Source organism: Scatophagus argus, chromosome 1 (genome assembly GCF_020382885.2).
Source record: "Scatophagus argus isolate fScaArg1 chromosome 1, fScaArg1.pri, whole genome shotgun sequence".
Lineage (NCBI taxonomy): Eukaryota > Metazoa > Chordata > Actinopteri > Scatophagidae > Scatophagus > Scatophagus argus.
In genome coordinates, this window is record NC_058493.1 from 22,438,193 (window position 1) to 22,457,310 (window position 19,118).

The following is a 19,118-nucleotide window of genomic DNA, read 5'->3' on the forward strand; positions in this document are numbered from 1 at the left end:
GGCCAGCTGTGTGTATATGTGTAGGTTTATTATCATCCTGTAGGGGAGACAGATGTGTGTGCTCCCTTCAGAGTCACACTCACACAAACCAGGGCACAAACATGCAAACAGAGACTAAAAAACAACACATATAATGGACACGGACTGTTTGAGATGATCTACCATTACATACTGTCTACCAGGGCTGCAGCTAATTATTATTTCCTGATCGATTAATCAGACAAATATCTCCTTGTCATTGTGTCTAAAAATAGTTAAATCTTTTATAAAATCAACTATTCTCCTGACATCTAGTGGGATGTGATGCAGCTCTGCTATTAAACGCACAAAACCGATGCTTTTTGCAATGACAATTTGTTGGAAAAGGTCTTATTAAATCTTGGTGGTGCACGCACACAATTCCAGAACAATTAATGGCCATTACTGATCTCTTACAGGGAGAAAAAAAATTAGAGCCACAAAAAGCAGCGATGGCATGTATCACTGAGCCTTGAACGCATCATGGCAAGGTGATGATGTACACATGACTTTTGATCAGAGCAACTCTGACATACTTTTTTGTACATTATGGTATTAGTATGGTATGGATTTAAACCCGGCCACTCACCAGGGGGGCGACCACAGAGGACGTCAATCATGACACCTTACAAAACGGGGATTAACCATTTGCAGCCGAAGGAGATTTGTATACCATTAGTCTAACTCAATCAGGGGACTAATTCAATCAAAGGCACAGTGGGCGTCTTGACGTGGGGGCATCTGTCACATTGACTTCTCACAGCATCCTGCATTGACATTTTGCCACAAAATTCAGCTTGACAGAGGCCCTCAAATAGCCTGCGGTCTGTCAGACAATCACACACATACTCATGAAGACGACCAACACACAGATGCACTCATGCACCGCTAAATTCACAAGATCACACTATTTTTAAGTGGACGTTTTGTGTTTGTAAATGCCCGCAGACGTACATGCAAACACTACAGCACGGGCAGACCTTTGATTTCATCATCAATGTGTCACTGCTTGAGGTCTCCACGTCATTATTCTTCATTTACTGATAGAGTAATTGTTCTCAGTTCAATATTGTGTGATTAGAGTTTTCTACAAATGGGCTGAGGCCTTTTGCTGACATGCATGAAACCCAGGCTCTTCACTTCTGAAGTTTGCTGCCCGAAAAAAATCATCTTTCTCACCTCTAACCACACATGTGCCCATTAATCTCAATAACAGTAATAGCTTGTCCTTTTGTGCATAATGTAATCTGTTACACAATACAAATATGCCAAATAATACCACGAACCTTCATCATCTTTATTAGAAACACCTATTTAGCTCCTGCATTCAAACAGGCGCAGCACATTTTGTTATCCTCCGTTAGTGTAATTATTTGTGGTACAATACACAAATGGGACTGTTATTTTTTGCGATGACGTAACACACGGATGGCAAACTTTTTGCTATTATGTCACTCAGTCGTTTTTACTACCTACTCCTGCTTTGCGCATAAGCCCCGTCCACTTAGTAAACACAGTCAAACGTCTCTCTTGCTTGTCTCGTTTCACGCATGAAGCGTAAGGTTTAGTCCTCGATAAGATCCCACAAGTGAGGACATCCTACTGAAAAGCACAGCGGTCAGAAAGGTGAGTCAGAGGCCAAAGCTCTGTCAACTGAAAAGAGCCATGTTTGAAAACAAACGTCAGTGCCTCGTGCTCAGATTTAGGTTTTATACAGTGCATCACTCCAGCAGTAAAATTACACAGATTGTGTGCATAAAGTGCTTGAAAGCTACAACAAATGTCTGCTTTATCCTGACTCTCTTTCAAGGAGAACATTACCTCAGGTTAGTGTGGAGGCCTGTATCAGTGTGTACCATGGCCTAGTTCCTCTAAATTTAAAAAAAAAGTAGCAAAGTTGAGCAGTCATGCACGGATATTTCCAGTTTGAAAGGAGTTAAAATGAAAGTAATGCTTATCAAAAAAATAAATAAACTCCAATATAGAGCTTGTACCTGGTTCTTACTCTCCTGGGATAGCTACTGTATATTTTCTCTGCCAATTAAAAAAATGATGCATAAGTTTTGAAAAGATATTTGCATCATGTCCTAAAAATCATCTTTTTCTGTTATAGTAAAGGGGCCTCTTGCAGAACAACTTTACATAACACACACTCAAACTTCTCACCTTCACACGTTTTGTTCCTGTGTTTCTGTAAATGTAATGAGTGTAGATTCCCTCACCTTGCAGCTCGGGGGTTTTAGGGGTAGTCCCGAGGCAGGATTTCCTTGATGCTGAGTGGTATTAGTCTGCTGGGGTGAGTGGGAATCCTCGGACTCTTTTCCACTGTGGTAGACCACCCTATCAGAGATATGAATACTTGAAGCACAGCCCATGCTTCAACCCACTTCAGCCTTTTTCGTTTTGCGCAAGTGCTTTACTTTGAGGCTACCCGAGTGTCATTCGCCCTCTGTTTTTATTTGTTAATGTCCATTCTTCCTCTTAAGAGTTCGTCTTTAAATATATATATAAATACATATGTATCATCTAGGCCACAGTAAAGCCGGTTCTCCAATTGCTCTGACACAAGGCATGAATAATATATCTTTGCTATCCCCCACCCCCCGACCAGGAAGCTGGTTTCCTCCCTCTCTTTTTTCACATGAAGTTAATTGGAGGTCTTTAATCAAAGCAGCTGTCTTATCCTCGAAAAGTTGGATTCCGTTATTCTTCAGCTGGTCTGCTCAGATCCCCACAAGCGATTTTATCCCTCACTCCGGTTCCTCTTCGTACCACATCACCATTTTCTCATTTCTCCTCAACTTCACTGTTATCTATCAAGTAGGCCTAAAAACACACCATGCAATCCCCCCGCCAGCTTCATGCAATAGTTTTATCCATTAAGGTTTCTTGTGTAGTCGTCCTCCCCCACCCCGGAGCCATCAAAAAATAATGCTTTTTTTCCTTCCTCCTCTCTTTCTTAAAACAATCTGGTAGCCCACTTCAGCTCAAGACACGGGCCATAAACCGGTTCTCACGACACTTTGCTCCAGTCCTGAGCGGTTCATCATCAACAGGCTGAAATATTCACACTGCAGGGTGTTATTCTGGCCAGTCGCTCCGATGTCAAACACCCGCCGTAGAACATAATGCCATGTAGTCCGACAGAACACTCCATTTATCAGCCCAAAATCACATATTTAGGAAGCGCAGATATCTTGGTGGATGGCTAGCAGTCTCCATTCAGGCATCCGCTGCCCGGTTGAGGATGATCCGCCTGATACAAGAGGTCCAAACCGGGGTGCAATTGGTTACAGTGTTACCAGGCTCCGCGATTTTCCTCTCATTCTGTCTGAAAAAGGGATGTAGAGGCTGCCGGGTTGTAAAATGTGGATGTACCACCTCAGGAGAATGTAATCGCTTGAGAGAGACACACAGAGGGGGAAAAAATCTAAAAGAAAAAAACAAAAACAAAAAACAAAACAAAACAAAAAAAAAAACAAGACCGCTCCGTGTTCACAAGTTTCGGATTTGAAATCGAGGACGGCAGGCCTATCTACAGCTGACGAGAGCGGAGGTAAGGCAGATTCGAGCTACATAATGCTGATTTTATGTTTGTCTTTTCTCTGCCTTTTCTGGCGTTTGCCCTTCCAATTCTTCAGCACTGCTTGACAGCGGCACATCCAATAAAAGCACCCGCAAGGATTGACCTACAGCCTTTACTGACGTTAATGCAAATGAGCTCCGCGCAGCTAATCGGCGTCGTGCTCGGCGCCGCTGGGTGGTCCTCCGCTTTCCGTGGGAACTTTGAAAGCAGGAAAAGAGCTCTCACCGACCAGCAGCGAGCTGCCTGTAGGTCCGCTGTCGGAATATTTTCTGACGATAGCACATGTAAACCCAGTGAAAACTGTTCTGGGAGAGTTTTCTGTTTCTGTCTGTTGCTATTTGCAGCGGCGGTTTAACGTTTTTGAACACGCGCAATGTTTTCCGGTAGAATCTCTTGGTATGGAATACCATTTGGGACAAAATTAATAGGCTTGGAATTAGTTCCACTTTATTTAAAAAGTAACGTCAGTCAAAGCATACAGAATATATATAAATGAAGTGATAGAATGAGTAATAATTCAAAAATCAATTAATTATTTGTGAAATATATTAGTGTTAGTGTTAATTGTCAGTCTTAATTGTTGTCGTCTTGAAACCATTGACATTGACAAGGACATTGTACAAAAGTGTAGCCAAAATATCCCGGATAGGAGCGTCACCACCTTGTGCTATAATGGCATCATATGGAGCCCACAGTTGCGCAGTAGCGACGTTTCACTCCTCCCCTTTTTATAGCATCAGATAACTAATTAATACCAAACTTATCAAAAATAGGAACACTTGAGCATGCACCAGCATGATAAGAACTAGCTAAAATGACAGAAACCATCTTTGGGAAAAACTTATTTCATGTACACTTTGAGGTTTTATTCTGGTCATCATTGAGTGGGTGGGTTCACGTCTAATACTGGAGCCAGCCACCAGGGGGCGATCAAGATGTTTTTGGCTTCACCTCTGGGGATCTCTCATGTCATCCATCTTTAGAAGAATCAATCAATCAACTTTATTGGCAGTATATATATTTTTACATACACATACTGAATTTGACTACTGCATTTATCCCATCCTTAGTTGAACACACACATGCAACACCCGGCAAATTACATGCAGTGAAACACACTCAGGAGCAGTGGGCAGCATCAAGCACCCGGGGAGCATATTGAGGGGTTAAGTGCCTTGCTCAAGGGCATTTTTCGTATGAATCACTCCACCACACCCAAATTTTTCCTCCGCCGGTGGGGGAATCGAACCGGCGACCCTCACAAGCCGCTTCTCCAACCTCTAGGCTGCCCCGTAATTTATATACATCCAGTGATTTATATACAATCACTGGTTGCAACCAATCCTTTTCACCATTGATAAAACTGATGATTATTATATGAATTAATTTATCATCCATTTTGTCTACAGTCTCAGAGAAAAATAGAGAAAAAAATCCTATCACATTTTCCAAGAGTCCTATGTGTTACACTCAGATCACTTGTTTTCTCCAATCAGCTGCCCAAAGTTCAAAGGTATTTAGTTTACAATTATAAAATATTAAGAGGGCAGCAAACCCTCATATTACAGAGGCCTATAGCAGCAAATGTTTGGGGTTATAGCTTGAAAATGACACACCTAACTAGATCGGTGCCATATAGTTTCTGATTCTCATTCTGATTCTGACTGTGTATCTATCTATTAACTAATTAAGTTCTACTTCCATCTCCATCTTTTGCTTCTTTATTGACTTCTGCTTTATTATGCACCTTTTCCTTATTTTTTCCCAATGACACTTTTTCACATTTCATGACAGTTTTCATGTTCACCCATTGATTCTGCCTTGGCAGCAGCCACTAATTTATTTCTTAAACTACCATAATAATACATTTGGATTTACACAATACGACACAGGATCATATCCCAACAGCTAATACTTAAGTTCATGTTTGTTTCCTTTGAGCACTGTATTTATTTGTGTCTATTCTCACTTTGTGATGTTTCGACATCTCCTTGTTTCTGTTCAGACTCATTCTTACTTTTATGGCATAGCTGCCGTGTGCCACTTTCTTGTCGCAAATGGCGTGTCTCACTATGGTTTAATAGACAGATGAAAAGCACTTCACCACGCTGCATTTACTTTCTGCCATTCTCCTTTCTCTCACAGCACAAATTTGTGCTGTTTTCATGTCTTATAGTTCTCCACAATCGCATGACACGGACCAGCTATGTGTCAGAACTGTTTTGTCACAATGTATGTACTGACAACGTTTGAAAGTGATGCAACTACCCACATTTTGTATGTAATCTTATTATATACAGAGATATCAGGATTATCGGTCCATTAACCTCCAAAAATGCCGAATACTAAATAACTGAAAGACCCAGAGTGACTTTGGGTAGAGATTGAACCGAATGCAAACACACACACACACACCATAATTGCCGACTCAAAGCTTCGAGTTTGTAGTGCAAACTTATGTATTTGTAGTCTTCAAAGCCAAGTTAAGATAAACCTGATAACATAATCAGGGCTGTTGTCTTAAAATGAACTTGCCTTTATGTGTAAAATTGGTGCCGCTCCCCTGTAACACATGCCAAATGACCCTAGTGTGCCTCTACATGCAATAGTCCAGTGTAATACTACCAGTACTAGCAACCTGTTCACATCACAAACCATTATTGATTTAGTGTTAGTTAATAATTTCCTTTTGGAGCTTAAAGCAACAAATCATGTGAGGGTGTGGTTAAGTTGCTTTCAACAGGACGTGGAAAAAGATGCAGTGAATAAAGAAACCAAACCATCAGCAACAAAATCAGTATAAATCACAGAATCAGATGGTTTGTTGTTTTCATCAAACAAAAATAATACCAGTTTAATTTAAGAATGTAAATCTTAAATAAATCAATATTAGAGATATTACAGATGACAGCACATAACTAAATCCACTGACAGATCAAGCTCAGCTCTGTATGCTCTCTAAGCTCTCAGTAATGCTGGCTGTATCATTCATTCATTCATTACTGTTGTTAAAGTGAATATGTCAAGTTTGAGTGTCCTCTTGTTCTGTAGTTTAAAATACACAAATTTGCATACTGTATTTACACATCCAAATAAAGAATGCAGTATTGAGCTGTAATGTCAAAGTTAGCCTGATATTAACTGCAGCTTGTACAGCATGCTTGAAAATGTCTTCTGGCATGAAAATAACTTATCAGGCAAAAGGCACCTGTAAAGGCACCTTTATTGGACTTTTCTCAATATTAATATACAAGCCTCTTGTGTCTCATGTCCCTCTAACTAATAAATCAAAGCTTAAGTTAAACTACCAATAAAATTAGATGAATTGCAATCAATTCTTTGGCTTTCCAGTGGACAAAATGTGATGAAACGACCAACAGGGTGCTTTTCACGGACAAAATATGAAGTGTCTTCTCAAGCGCCCCTCCAGTGGAGAAAACATGACAAAGTGCCCTCAAGGGTGCCCTTCCAATGGAAAAGATTTTATGCAGTGCCACATAGACTGCCTTACTAACAAAATCAGGCCTCCATGTACCTCTGCATGGTTAAATAATTAAAAGTTCCCTGTGTGTCCTTTTACAGAGGTGTCACATAATGAAACAATTTTAATAATCTATTTCATCATAAATGCATCGCAGTTCTCTGCATGCCACCCCACACATATAGCTGGTGCCTGTTTTTATTTTCTATTTTTATTTCACTTTATTTATTTATTTATTTTGTCCCTGATGTTCAGACAGCCTGAGTCTGCCACCGTCTCTCATGTGAATAATACAGGTGAAGCAATTTGTAGTTGTGGTGGTCGAAAAAGTAGAAATAATAAAAATAACTGATGTACTCTGGACATATGTTTTAGGAGCATCTGCCGAGGAGTTCAGCCCTAATTAATCCTCCTGTCCTAACTCACCTTCTTCTATTGGTACATGATTCTCCCCATGGCTGAAACAAGAAATCAAGAAGCCCTGGAAAGAAAAAGTCCTACACAAGAAACATAAAGCAATGGTGCATCGACAGTTGGCGTGCAACACCATGATGGGGTTTCTTCTAACATTCAAGGTCGTCACATAGGCGCTTGTTTCAGTTAGCGAACACCAGGTGGGTTTACAGTAGATCTACTTTGGTAAAATACAGTAAAAAAAACAGACATTCCAGAAGCAGCAGTTATTAGGGCAATAAATTCGCCATTACAAAGGGTAAATATGAGCAAGCATGGACCAGCCAACTCTACACATACTCCAAATCCTGTTTCACATGTTACAGGAAATGTTTATGAGCAAGAGCAAGAATCTTTAATCTAATCCACTGAGCAGTTTTATGTCATCAAAGATTATACTTCCTGATCACTGAAGCATCATATCTACTTCTAGCTGTGTCCTGTCATCTCTGATCAGAGTTATGCCCAGCAACACCACACTTTCACTATATTAACTCTACTCTACGGTAGAAATTGTTCAGATTTGGTTATAATTGTTGTTTCCAGTTCATTTTCATCAAAATTGTGCTCTCCATTTTCAAAATATATACAGTGCATTGCATACTGCATCCACTTGGGGGCAGCAAATGAGTGAGTTTTCAAATTCTTCACATAGTGACTTTAAACTTATTAATGTTTTCATTACAAAACCTACATAATATACAACAATCAGCCATTAACACCACTGAGAGTTTAAGTGAATAAAACTAAATATATCTTTACAATGCACGCCGTGCGAGGAAACTCAGGAATGTCTCAAAGACCACAGCTACGGCCTGCAGACTCCCCAGATCCCTACCTGGTCTGATACCTATCTGGAGGATGCACCGGAGCCTGGAGGGAGGAATGCACAGGATCCAAAGGCTCCAACATTCTGATGCTGGTGATCCCTGAGGTCCTGAGTCCCTTCCCCTGACAGGTCAGAACTGTTTTGGAAGCACAAGTTATTATTATTGTTATTGTTATTATTATATATCCATCTGGATACTATAGCAGACAGTAAACTGGGCAAAGAAGCAAATGAAAGTTCACAACACTGGTGCCTACTGAATGGCCAAGCTTTTAAAAAGGTTCAGCCGCGACGTCTCACGGTATGTTCAGACACAACACAGAGCACCTTAACTTTTTATTTTTACTGCACTGCGGCCATGCTGCTGTATTGTGTTTTGTCTGCACACGTTGTGCTTGCAGCATCTTGTTCAACACGCGGTTCTTGGGCATGATTCAATGCAAAACTATCATTACAGAAGACGAGCTAGAGGGCACCTTGTTCGTGATGAAGCCTGAAACCTAACTGATGTGGATAAACTCAGGTCTCTCGCTTCTTCAGTAACACACTGGTGAAAGACTGATGTTGTTAATGAATTCCTGCACATCAAACATTAATCTTTAAACCAAAAAAAGCTAATCAACCAACCACAAATCACACGGTGTCACGTGGATGACAAATGAAGGAATTCAAACGATACAAATAAAACATTCTGACAAAGAGAAAAACATTTTCACAAAAGCATGACGTGCGTTGAGCAAAGTTTCCCATCCAACCAGCCCCACTAAATAATAAGCATAACTGTATAATTGCAGTGAATTAGCTGTCATACTGGTAGGACACAATTTGACTCCCTTCACAGATTACCTTGAGCCTGAGGCCTTTCACTGAATATTCTTCTCACAATATTCTACCTTTTCTTTTAAGAAAATATGGGCCATTCCTTGGCCTACGTGTTCTAATTAGTCTTTAAACATATATCCATCCATTGCTATCTTATACACCATGGACAATATGCACAATGTGCCAGTTAATCACGGGACTGACATATGGAGACAGACAACCATTCACACTTAGAGCAATTTAAAGTCACCAATTAAATTAACCTGCGTGTCTTTGGACTGTGGGAGGAAGCTGGAGCACCTGGAGGGAACCCACACAAACACGAGGAGAACTTGCAAACTCCACACAGAAAGGCCCTGGCCTTGCTGTGAGGCGACAGTGCTAACCACTGTGACACCATGCCACCCATTTTAAATACATAACGGTGTTTAAATCAACGCATCAATGAGGCCCCAATTTTACACTTAAAAGTCACTTTACTTGTCATGCTTTGTATTGTCATACTAAAGTCTTCAAGGCTTAGAGTCTACAAATGCATAGCAGAAAGCAAACAGAAAGCTTTTATGATTGCATTGTGGGAAATGTAGGAGCCAGTGTCTCTGGAGCTTGACCTACTTTAGAGTGAACGTCAGGATATCTCATCCTCCGCTACTTTGATTTCTATCGTTCTTTTTAAATCTGTCTCTCAGAAGTCTCCCAACTTTATGGAAGTGTAATATGAAATCACTGCAGTGGCTGATAAGTAGATCTAAGGATACGGTTGTCCGTCCACAATTTCCAGTGAGAATCTATCATATATCCATTTTTGATACATGGACTGTTCAGTCACAGCTGTTCTAGATTATAAGTCAGCCACGTAACTCAGCTGTTCACCTCTGTACCACCGTGTTGATTTATAAGACAAACACCTAATGCACTTTGTTCTTGTTGCGACAAGTGCAAAAGCTGTCTTTCTACTTTTCCCACCTCCCAAGTGCAGATTCTGATTAAACTTTGGTGTTTTGTTAATTCTTTGTCCCACCCCCTTTCATTTTTTGTGACAATAGCATGTAACACATTATGTATAACTGATAATGTATAAAATATGCCAAGTGAACACTTAATTTCCCCGTGTACTATTGTTTTTCCTAGTATACTTATAAATACAAACAAACAAAAATCCTGTATATTCTCTGAGACACCTTTACTAGTTACTGGATCTATAACCTATAACTTGGATCTATCACGCGTCAAGTTTAAGCAACCAGAATTTTGAACATATGATCCTCTTAGACTAACTATTCTGGACCTTGGTCAAGAGAATCCGAGGAGACGACTGCTGTTTTTCCCGCACACGGTGAAGCCTGATCATTACTAGATCCCAATCAATTTTCCTGTTTGAGGACAGTTGTTGAGGCAGCTGCAGTATTGCACAATTAGGCAGCTGTACAAACAAGCAATCCATCTGCGGCAGACTACGTAGAAGCAGGGGGAGGAAGAGGTGCGACTGAACAGCTGTGAAGAGAAGCGACTTCAAGTGAACCTGTCCTGACACACGGTCACCTTCAATCCAGTGCGCGATTGCGAATGTGATTTATCAGCGCAGAAGGCAGCCACAGGCCTCGTCACAGGCTGCAGCTGTAGCCTGATAGCATTCACCCATGCCTGATCCAAGCCACATTGTGACAAAGGTGAAACAGTTAAATAGGCAGCATGCTCATGTTGAATGTCATAGAGCTGCACATAGTCACGGTATGTGGCAAACTGATAGCCAACTGCTTTAGTGACATTAAAGTCATATGCTCTCACAGTGGGGTCAGCAAAGGGTTAATTACAGCAAGAAAATTGTCATTTCATACTCTGTCCCTTCAAATTACTCCTGACAGCACAACTGGATCAGCCAGGTCTTAAGTGTCCCATTTCAAAGGACACAACAGTATGTCGATATTTTCTTTTCCCAGGATGGCGAAGTCATGACCTTCATGAGTAATAATAAGCTAATGATATAACACTGATGTTTTTCTGCAATCTGCATTTACATCCCTGATGATACAGTACACAACTCACAACAACATTTTCAATGCAGGTGCTTCCTCCACCTGTGGATATGGAGAGCAAGTCTGCTCCTCTGCGTTAAAAACCTCTGAGTGCTGTGTGCAATTTTCACCACTAGATGGCAGCAGAATGCAGACGTGAACAGGTTGTTTTATATATATATATATATATATATATATATATTCACTGATGTTACTTAAACCTTCCTGGTGTCATTTGTTTGTTTTAATTTGTATCAGACAACAAATCAGAACATTATTTATTATTTTTCAGATTAATGCAGTACTCATGAAGTACACTATGTAACAAAGTGCTGTGCCAGAAAATGAGCTTAAAAGAAGTCAGGTGAAAGTTAACCTAAAAGTGAAAATTAATTTGGTCAGAGGTGCATACAGGAGTGAAAATATTTCAAAAAGTTAAGAGTACAGAAAATAAAAGTAGAATACAAGTCTAAAATCTAATTAACTAATGTTTTATATACTGTTCTACTCAAATTACTACAAATTTGATATTGTAAATCTTAAGATTCTTACTGTTCACTTCATCAACTGTGATCTTAACATGCTACATTTTGAGTTATATTATGTGTTATATATATTTAACACCTCCATGTTCATTGCACATTTCTGTCAGCCAGAGGTAGACAAAAAGGGGTGAATAAATGGATTTTACAGTGTTAAAAAAATAAAAGGTTTTGCAGTGTAAGTGAAAATATTACCCTCACAAAGCCACAAAGTAACCATTCATTTTATAGACAGAGTTCCACTAAATAAAGCAATAGTTCCAAAGACTTTGCCCTCAACTAAAACAAAAGCAATGAATAAATAAAGCAATTCTTGTTGTTTTTATCCTTACATTAAAGTGAATTTCCAGTAGTCTTGTTTGCATAATAATAGACCTGTATGATGCAATGTTGCTCCCGCTGACATCAACCTGGTTAATGTTTACAGACATAAAGGTGTCACAGTAACTGTGTTAAATGTGGTGCCATTTATCAGCCAGGTGAACAGATCCCAGGTCCCAGAATGGCCTTCTTTGTTCAGCTGAGTGATGTCTACGAGTGGAAGTGCATTTACTCCACCGCTGCGCTTGATGTACTTGTACTTTAGATACGTTTTTATATTTATTGCTACTTTACACTTCTCCTCCTCCACACTGCAAAGGGAATTTTTGTACTCAGTCAACTACAAGTATTTAATTATTTAACGACATTTAAGTTTTCTTTTTAAGATGAAAACTTTCAACCAAAATATATGATCAGCTTCTGAAATGCTTTGTTTCATAATGCTTTTGCAGGTTAACGGAGTATAAAGTAGTTATAAAACTCTACCTTGACAATACTGAAATGCTGCTGTACTTTACATATAGTATTCCAACATTACATATGATAAGTATGACAGGGGCCATTACTTGATGAGTAATTTTGATACTTTTTGAGTACATTTTGCTGAGAATACTCCTGTGCGTTTACTCCAGTAAAACTCTTGATTGCAAGACAGGACTTGTAATATAAGTATTTTTTTCTTGCAATGTTATTACTTTTACTTCATTAAAATATCTCAGTACATCTCACACCACTGGTGGTATGCATTAAAGGGTAAGGTTAACAAAATATAAACCAAAACAAATACACAATCACAAAAATGAGACACAGCTTTTTCTTTTTTTTAAATTACATTTAATAATGTTGCATAATACAAAACATCATTCCCCTGTTGAGCCATAACTTCCTCTGAATTCAGAGGAAATATCAGGGAAGACTTGAAGAAGTAAACATCTCATACCCAACTGTATATGCAGCGAATGGATCATACGACACGAATCTTCACAACAAAACACATTTCATTGTTTAGGCATTTTAGCTTTGCACACAAAAGCAGCCAAGCCCTGAGAATGACTAGTAGCATATTACTGGCCCAGATTTGCAATAGGAGAAAACAGCAGAGGCAAAAGGTATACAATATCTGATATGGACCGCTTACTTTTTAAGTAACTATATATATATAAAAATGTCGGGAAATCCAATAAAGAGTATGAAAAATATGAATAATATTTTAATAATAAATCAGTGTAAAAAATCAATATGGTTTAATGACCTACGTAACAACTTTTATACATTTCTTTAAATAAAAAAATACTTTGGAAAAAGATTTAAGGTTTCTGACTTTTCTTGAGGAGGTAGTCTCTCTCTCCTCCTGTGCCCTTGTTTGATGACTTTCGCATACCAAATTATACCTTGTCCTCAAAGTTATGACTTCTAGATGGATGAGCCACGAACGATTCAGCTTCACAATAGCCAGGCCAGAAATGCAGTTAATATTGAGATTACTGATTGAAGTAAAGTGACGCTCGTGTGTTGCTATTGAGCATATCAGAACAAAGCTGTTTGCAGAAGGCACTGTAATGCACAGCAATGTCAAATCAAAATAATTCATACATGTTCATTCAGGACGCAAAGACCCAATCCAGGAAAAAAAAAAAAAAGACTTTGGCGCCACCCGTCATGATTGGATTATACCATTATTGCTTTCTTTCATGCAGGTTGGGAGATTAAACTGTTAACAGATTAGACTGAGTATGTGACCCCCAAACACACAAATCAAACCAGTCTACTTTTTAACGTAGAAATCTGCCAAAAGTAGATCCTAAAGCTCCACCGTTCATTAATCTGTATGCACACACACAATATTCACTGACAATAAAGATTTGCTAATCAAAGTGGTATTAAGATTCTTAAAAGCTCAATAGAAACTGCCTATTTCTGGCAAGGCTAGTGGAAGTAGGACTGCAGGGTACCACGGCGGCGAACATCGGTTGTCCAGCAGTGGAAGCCGCCACCCAGGGAATTGGCATGACGAATGCTCACCTTTATGGTCTGGATACCTGCAACAAAAACACATCATCGTTACACGGCGCCGAGGCCTTATGTTCTGAAAGTAACCCCCTCAAATTTCTTCTTTCTAGATTAATTTAAAAACATCTGTTGAAATGAATCTCGAAGAAAAGGAAAATAAGGTAGAATAACTTGAATATATGACCTTACCGAGACTCTCAAACATTTTCTGAATGGTGCTTTCGTTGGCGTCAACCATAACGCGCTTCTCATCCAGCATCAGGACATTCATGGACAGCCATTTGGAGGACATCCACAGTGGGTGGTCTACGTAGAAAGGTCGAGAGATTATTTCTTTCCGGTAAAAAGCTCAAAATGTTTTGCTTGTGTAAGAGCAGATAAGTATTCATTTAAGTACCCACCATCAGGAATCAAAGGTGTCGGGGGTTTCACAATAGTCCAGCCAGCCTTCTTGAACATGTCAACCTGAGGACAAAGAGCAGCGGTGAGTATGGAGCGCGTCGATAAAGCATCCGTCCACAAGAGGGCAGCACAGAGCGCTGTGTGAAAAGAGAAGCGGCCTTTCCTGTCTCACGGTACCTGGTGACATGGACGGTCAGGGTTTGACAGCACCAGTCCTGGCCCGATGATGTTAAAAGTGGCATCGATGTGCATGGGGTTAGGGTCCTTGAATGAGATTATGTGGACCTTGTAGTCCGGAGCCAGATGGCGACGCATCCACTCAATTCCCATGTAATTTGTAACCTGAAAACAAAACAAAACAGCAGGCGAGGTTTTGAAAGAGTTACCCACGCTGCGTGTTCAGATGCGCGTGACTGACATGTACACAGACTGTCGGATAAGATAATGAGGAGTTTCACGAAAGGTCACCCTTTCACAAAGCAGACACGTCTTCCTACCTGACTCCTCTGGACAAACAGATCCCTCCCAGCTCGGATGAAATCGGCAGCATCAAAGCAGGGCTCGTGCTCTGTGGTCACGAACTTCCCCTGGGCGGCCAGCTTGTGTCTGTCCTCCACTGTGTGCATGGGGTAGCCCTGAATGACACCGCGCCATAATCAATTTACACTCTGGCAATCAAGCAGTAATATGTTCTCTCTCGCCACGTACAGCGCAATAAATAGCACGAGGTAAAGAGTTCAGAGGTGACACGAGGACCACGAGCAAGACGTTTGAATGCGGGTTTAACTTTGTGCTGAGGTCAGACACGTAAGCTGCTGATTATTTTCTGCACGGCCCACAGACAAGCAGGAAGTATCTCAAATCAATCTCACGAGATAACGCCTCACCTGGTCGTACAGCTCATTAGCCATGGTGGGTTTAGGAGCAGTGGTCCATTTAGCACCTTTTCTGAAGTACTCCTTGATCAAAGGTCTGTAGGCTCGGTACTCAAAGAAGCGAGCCCTCCAGGCCATAGGAGCCTCAATAATCTCATTCCCCACGACCATAAGGATGTCTCTGGGCATAGCAGCATACATGCCTACAACAGATTCAACCATACACAATTGGCTTACACGGAATTAGTTTATAAAACACGATGAGATGAACTAACACCGTTTTCATACGCAGAAGCAGTCGGATCATTTACTTAAGTGAGAGTAGCGTTACACTAGAAATACTCAATTACATTCCGGTCTGGCATGCTAACTTTCACTTGAGTATAATCAGCAAACTGTACTTAAAATGTCAAAGTACTTGTTAGGTATTTCATCTTAACACTGGGCCATTATTTTAGAAGGGTTAACAAGTAAGTAATTGCAATTTTAACAGGCACATAAAAGCTACTTTTACATCCTTAATCTATAAAAATGCATAATTTAATTTGTACTTTTGATATGAAACGAGTAGGTGTAAAAATAAATGTAGCACAGGAAGAAACTATGATATTTCCCTATGAGATGTGGTGGATTAGAAGTAGTCATAGTGTCGTTACCAGCTGCAGTAGGAGCTCAAAATGGCAATACTCAAGTAAAGTACAAGTATTTTGACTGTGTTTTTAGCCTACTGGCTTTGGCTTGTGAAATACTTCCTTACGCACGCAATTTTAGGCATGCGTTGATTATCTTTTTCTTTTCTTACCAGATGATGTGAAGTCTGGAGTTTTGTACTCCAGGGACCAGTCGATGGGCTCCGGCCTCCTCACGGTGACGCCTTCGTGGCGCAGTATATTGCACATTTCTTCAATCTCGGCTACGGCTTTTTTCAAGTGGTCCGCAGGGAAAGACTGGCCCCCATGCTTCTGGTAAAAGGGCCAGTGCTTCTCATAAGTGTTAGCCTGTGGATACACATGACAACATGGGGTTAATATCTTTGTCTAACAGCTCAGTTTAGCCGCCTTTTTCTAGACTTACGCATTAGTGGCAGGTATCATTACGCAGAAGTCATCTTAACTTCTACTTACTTTCACTTCCACAGTGAAGGGAGGCACTTGGGCGTTTTCAGCACGACCCACGATCACCTCCTCAAGGGGGTCCCATTCATTGTAGCTGCACACAGGACACTCCTGCGGGATGGGCTCAGTAACATGTTCCTCTTCAACGGCGCGCTGCGGCTGCGCAGCTGCAGCACTCGAGGTGCTCTGGAAGGCCCTCTGAGCCCATCCAGTCACCGCCCGGCCAAGCTGAGGAGGAGGAAAAAAACAACAACTGGCTTTCAGTTTTGTGCTGCGGCAGGATTTAGAAAAATGCTTTTATGTGCAATAAGCTATTGAAACTTAAAAGAAAAATGCAATGCAAACTAAATGTTTGTAGGTGCCATTCGCGCATTTGTGTTTATTTCCAATCTTATTTGCGCAGGAAAAGCAGAAATGAGATGAAATTAGCAGTGACAGGTAGAGTGAAGTCAAATGACTTGACTGGCGGCTCAGACACAAAGAGGCTGATTCAAATACAGTAAAACTGATAAAAGAAACGCGGTGACCTTAGTCTATCAATGAGAAATGCCTCCAGTTTGTTTGGTGTCAAAGTACACGTGTTATTAAGACGCTTTATCTCTGCTGGCTCAGGATCAGCTCAAGTGTCACTGAGTTTGGGAGCGCATCTGTGCCAAACAGCTGTTCGCTGTCAATCAGGGACCAAAGGAAAGAACAATCAAATCAATCCTTGGACTGAGGTCTGTTTGACATACTCGGTGGCTTTTTTTTTAGTCCAAATAGTCCATTAGTTTGGATTTGATTTCGAGACTTCAACTAAAACAACTAAAATCCACAATGAATCAACAAAATCAAGCAGCTCACATGTTGCCTTTAGTGAAGAAAACATGTTCTTTATTCACGTTGACTGACGTGCTTTTATTTTAAACAAACAAAGGAAAAAAAAAACTGTATGTATACTCTTTTCGAAATTTTTGGGGAAATTATAAAAAAACACATGAAAGACATGAAACTATCAGAATACCAACCATGGCTCCGATCAGATGGGCAGCCTCGGCCCCCCTGCTACCTCCTCTCAGACACCTGACCCGCAGCATTGTCCAACGTAATGGTGAGTGTGTCAGTGAAACCAAACGGCAGCGCAGGATCCACCACGCAGTTTGCGCATGAATGAAGACGCCTCAGCTTTATAGGAGTGGGTCTACGTGCCTCCGAGACCATTGGTCGCTTTCATGTCGTGGGGCAACGTGACTTGAGAAAAAGCATTTCTGAAACACAATCCCTTACGCCAGCAAATTCTTATCAACTGGGCTGCTTGCGCTTAAGGTTTCCAAGAAGAAGAACCGAAAATGTTTCAAAAAATGTTTTCATTTGTGCTCCGTCAGAACAACGATTTGGGAACTGTTATTTCATGCACAAAGAATAATTAAGGAGCAGCACAAACCCTTTAAAGACGTCAGTGCTGGGGCTACAAAACAAACTTCATCTATACTGGGATACATCTTGCTTGTTGTTATGAAAACACACAAATCGAGCCATTTTGTGATTTCATTTATTATTCTGAAATTCAAAACCAAGCTTGAGTCTACATATCTCAAATTAATGATCCTCCCTTGTTAATATTTCCTGTGCTGATGACAAAAAAACTGTCTGAAACCGCCCTGAATCCACAGTAACATGACAACTTTAACAGTAACGTCTTGCAGGGGGAACATTACCAAACACTCCGGACTTAACATAATCAAAAGGATAGATAACCTTGTGCTGCCTGTGTCACCACATGCTTCACTGGGGTGTTGCTCTCAAGAGTTTCACAACCCACGGACCTCCGTGACTGCTGACACGCTGCCTGGCTGATGGTCAGGGGTTCAAAGGATGCATTCAGTTCCCAATAGCATCATTAGCAAGTTCAATGTTCACAGACAGAATTTTGTTTTTGAGTTGACTAATATTTCATCGTTAAAGCTGCATTGATAAATACGTGGTGACTGGTGGGGTAGAACAATACGCAAAAAGAGCAGATAGACAAGCTCTTTTTTTAATTCATTATTTTTTTTGTGGCATCAGGGTTGTATAAGAGGATTTGACATAATCGGGGGGTCATACAGCGACATCTAGTGGCCACGATCGTCAGAGCAGCTTGATTAGAAACCAAATACCTGCCAGCACATGACCGCATGACTTGGTGAGAGAACAAAGCTGGATGTCGTAACGCACACACACACACACACACACACCACAGTCTAGCCGAGTCAACTGTTCGTGAACCAGTTCTGCTTTCTCTCCAACATGATGGAACTTGATGGAACCACAAACAAAGTGCCATCCATCATACCTTTCCTCACCTCCGAAACTCAACTGGGCTTTGTAATTTGGGGTAATCTGTGGCTTTATGGCAGGGAATCGTCTGGGAATAAGCAAATATTGTACATAACAATCATTTCCATGTATGGTGAAGAACAGTCCATCCATCCATCCATCAAACCTGGAACCCCTTTGCTGTGCTAACCACTGTACCAAATCCACAAATCTAAAATAATTTGCAGTAATCTCAAAACAAACAAACAAACAAAAAAATCGTTTGTGTTTTTGTTTTCCATTCCATTTAATTTGGAAACATGAAGACAGTCATTTTCAATTCAATAAAAAACATAATTAAAAAAATGCGGA

The 19,118-nt window shown here is 40.5% G+C and overlaps 2 protein-coding genes across 3 annotated transcripts in view; both read right to left on the reverse strand.

The window, feature by feature from the left end:
- Positions 1–3,967, reverse strand: part of pde8a (phosphodiesterase 8A) — a 43,550-nt gene extending 39,583 nt beyond the window's left edge. Inside the window, exon 1 of one of the 2 annotated variants that reach the window (XM_046392158.1) lies at positions 2,241–3,965. In XM_046392158.1, the coding sequence (XP_046248114.1) occupies positions 2,241–2,393 (153 nt within the window). In that variant the 5' untranslated portion in view covers positions 2,394–3,965. Of the gene's footprint in view, positions 1–2,240 lie in introns of both variants that reach the window. The other variant, XM_046392168.1, reaches the window with a different exon arrangement.
- Positions 3,968–13,754: 9,787 nt separating this feature from the next.
- Positions 13,755–17,619, reverse strand: gatm (glycine amidinotransferase (L-arginine:glycine amidinotransferase)). Its single transcript, XM_046392241.1, has 9 exons — positions 17,477–17,619; positions 16,479–16,697; positions 16,157–16,352; positions 15,367–15,557; positions 14,977–15,114; positions 14,657–14,821; positions 14,479–14,542; positions 14,267–14,383; positions 13,755–14,106 (listed from the first exon to the last, which is right to left on the reverse strand). Exons 1-9 carry the CDS (start codon positions 17,543–17,545, stop codon positions 13,994–13,996), a joined length of 1,272 nt encoding a protein of 423 aa, XP_046248197.1. The 5' UTR covers positions 17,546–17,619; the 3' UTR covers positions 13,755–13,993.
- Positions 17,620–19,118: the final 1,499 nt, after the last annotated feature.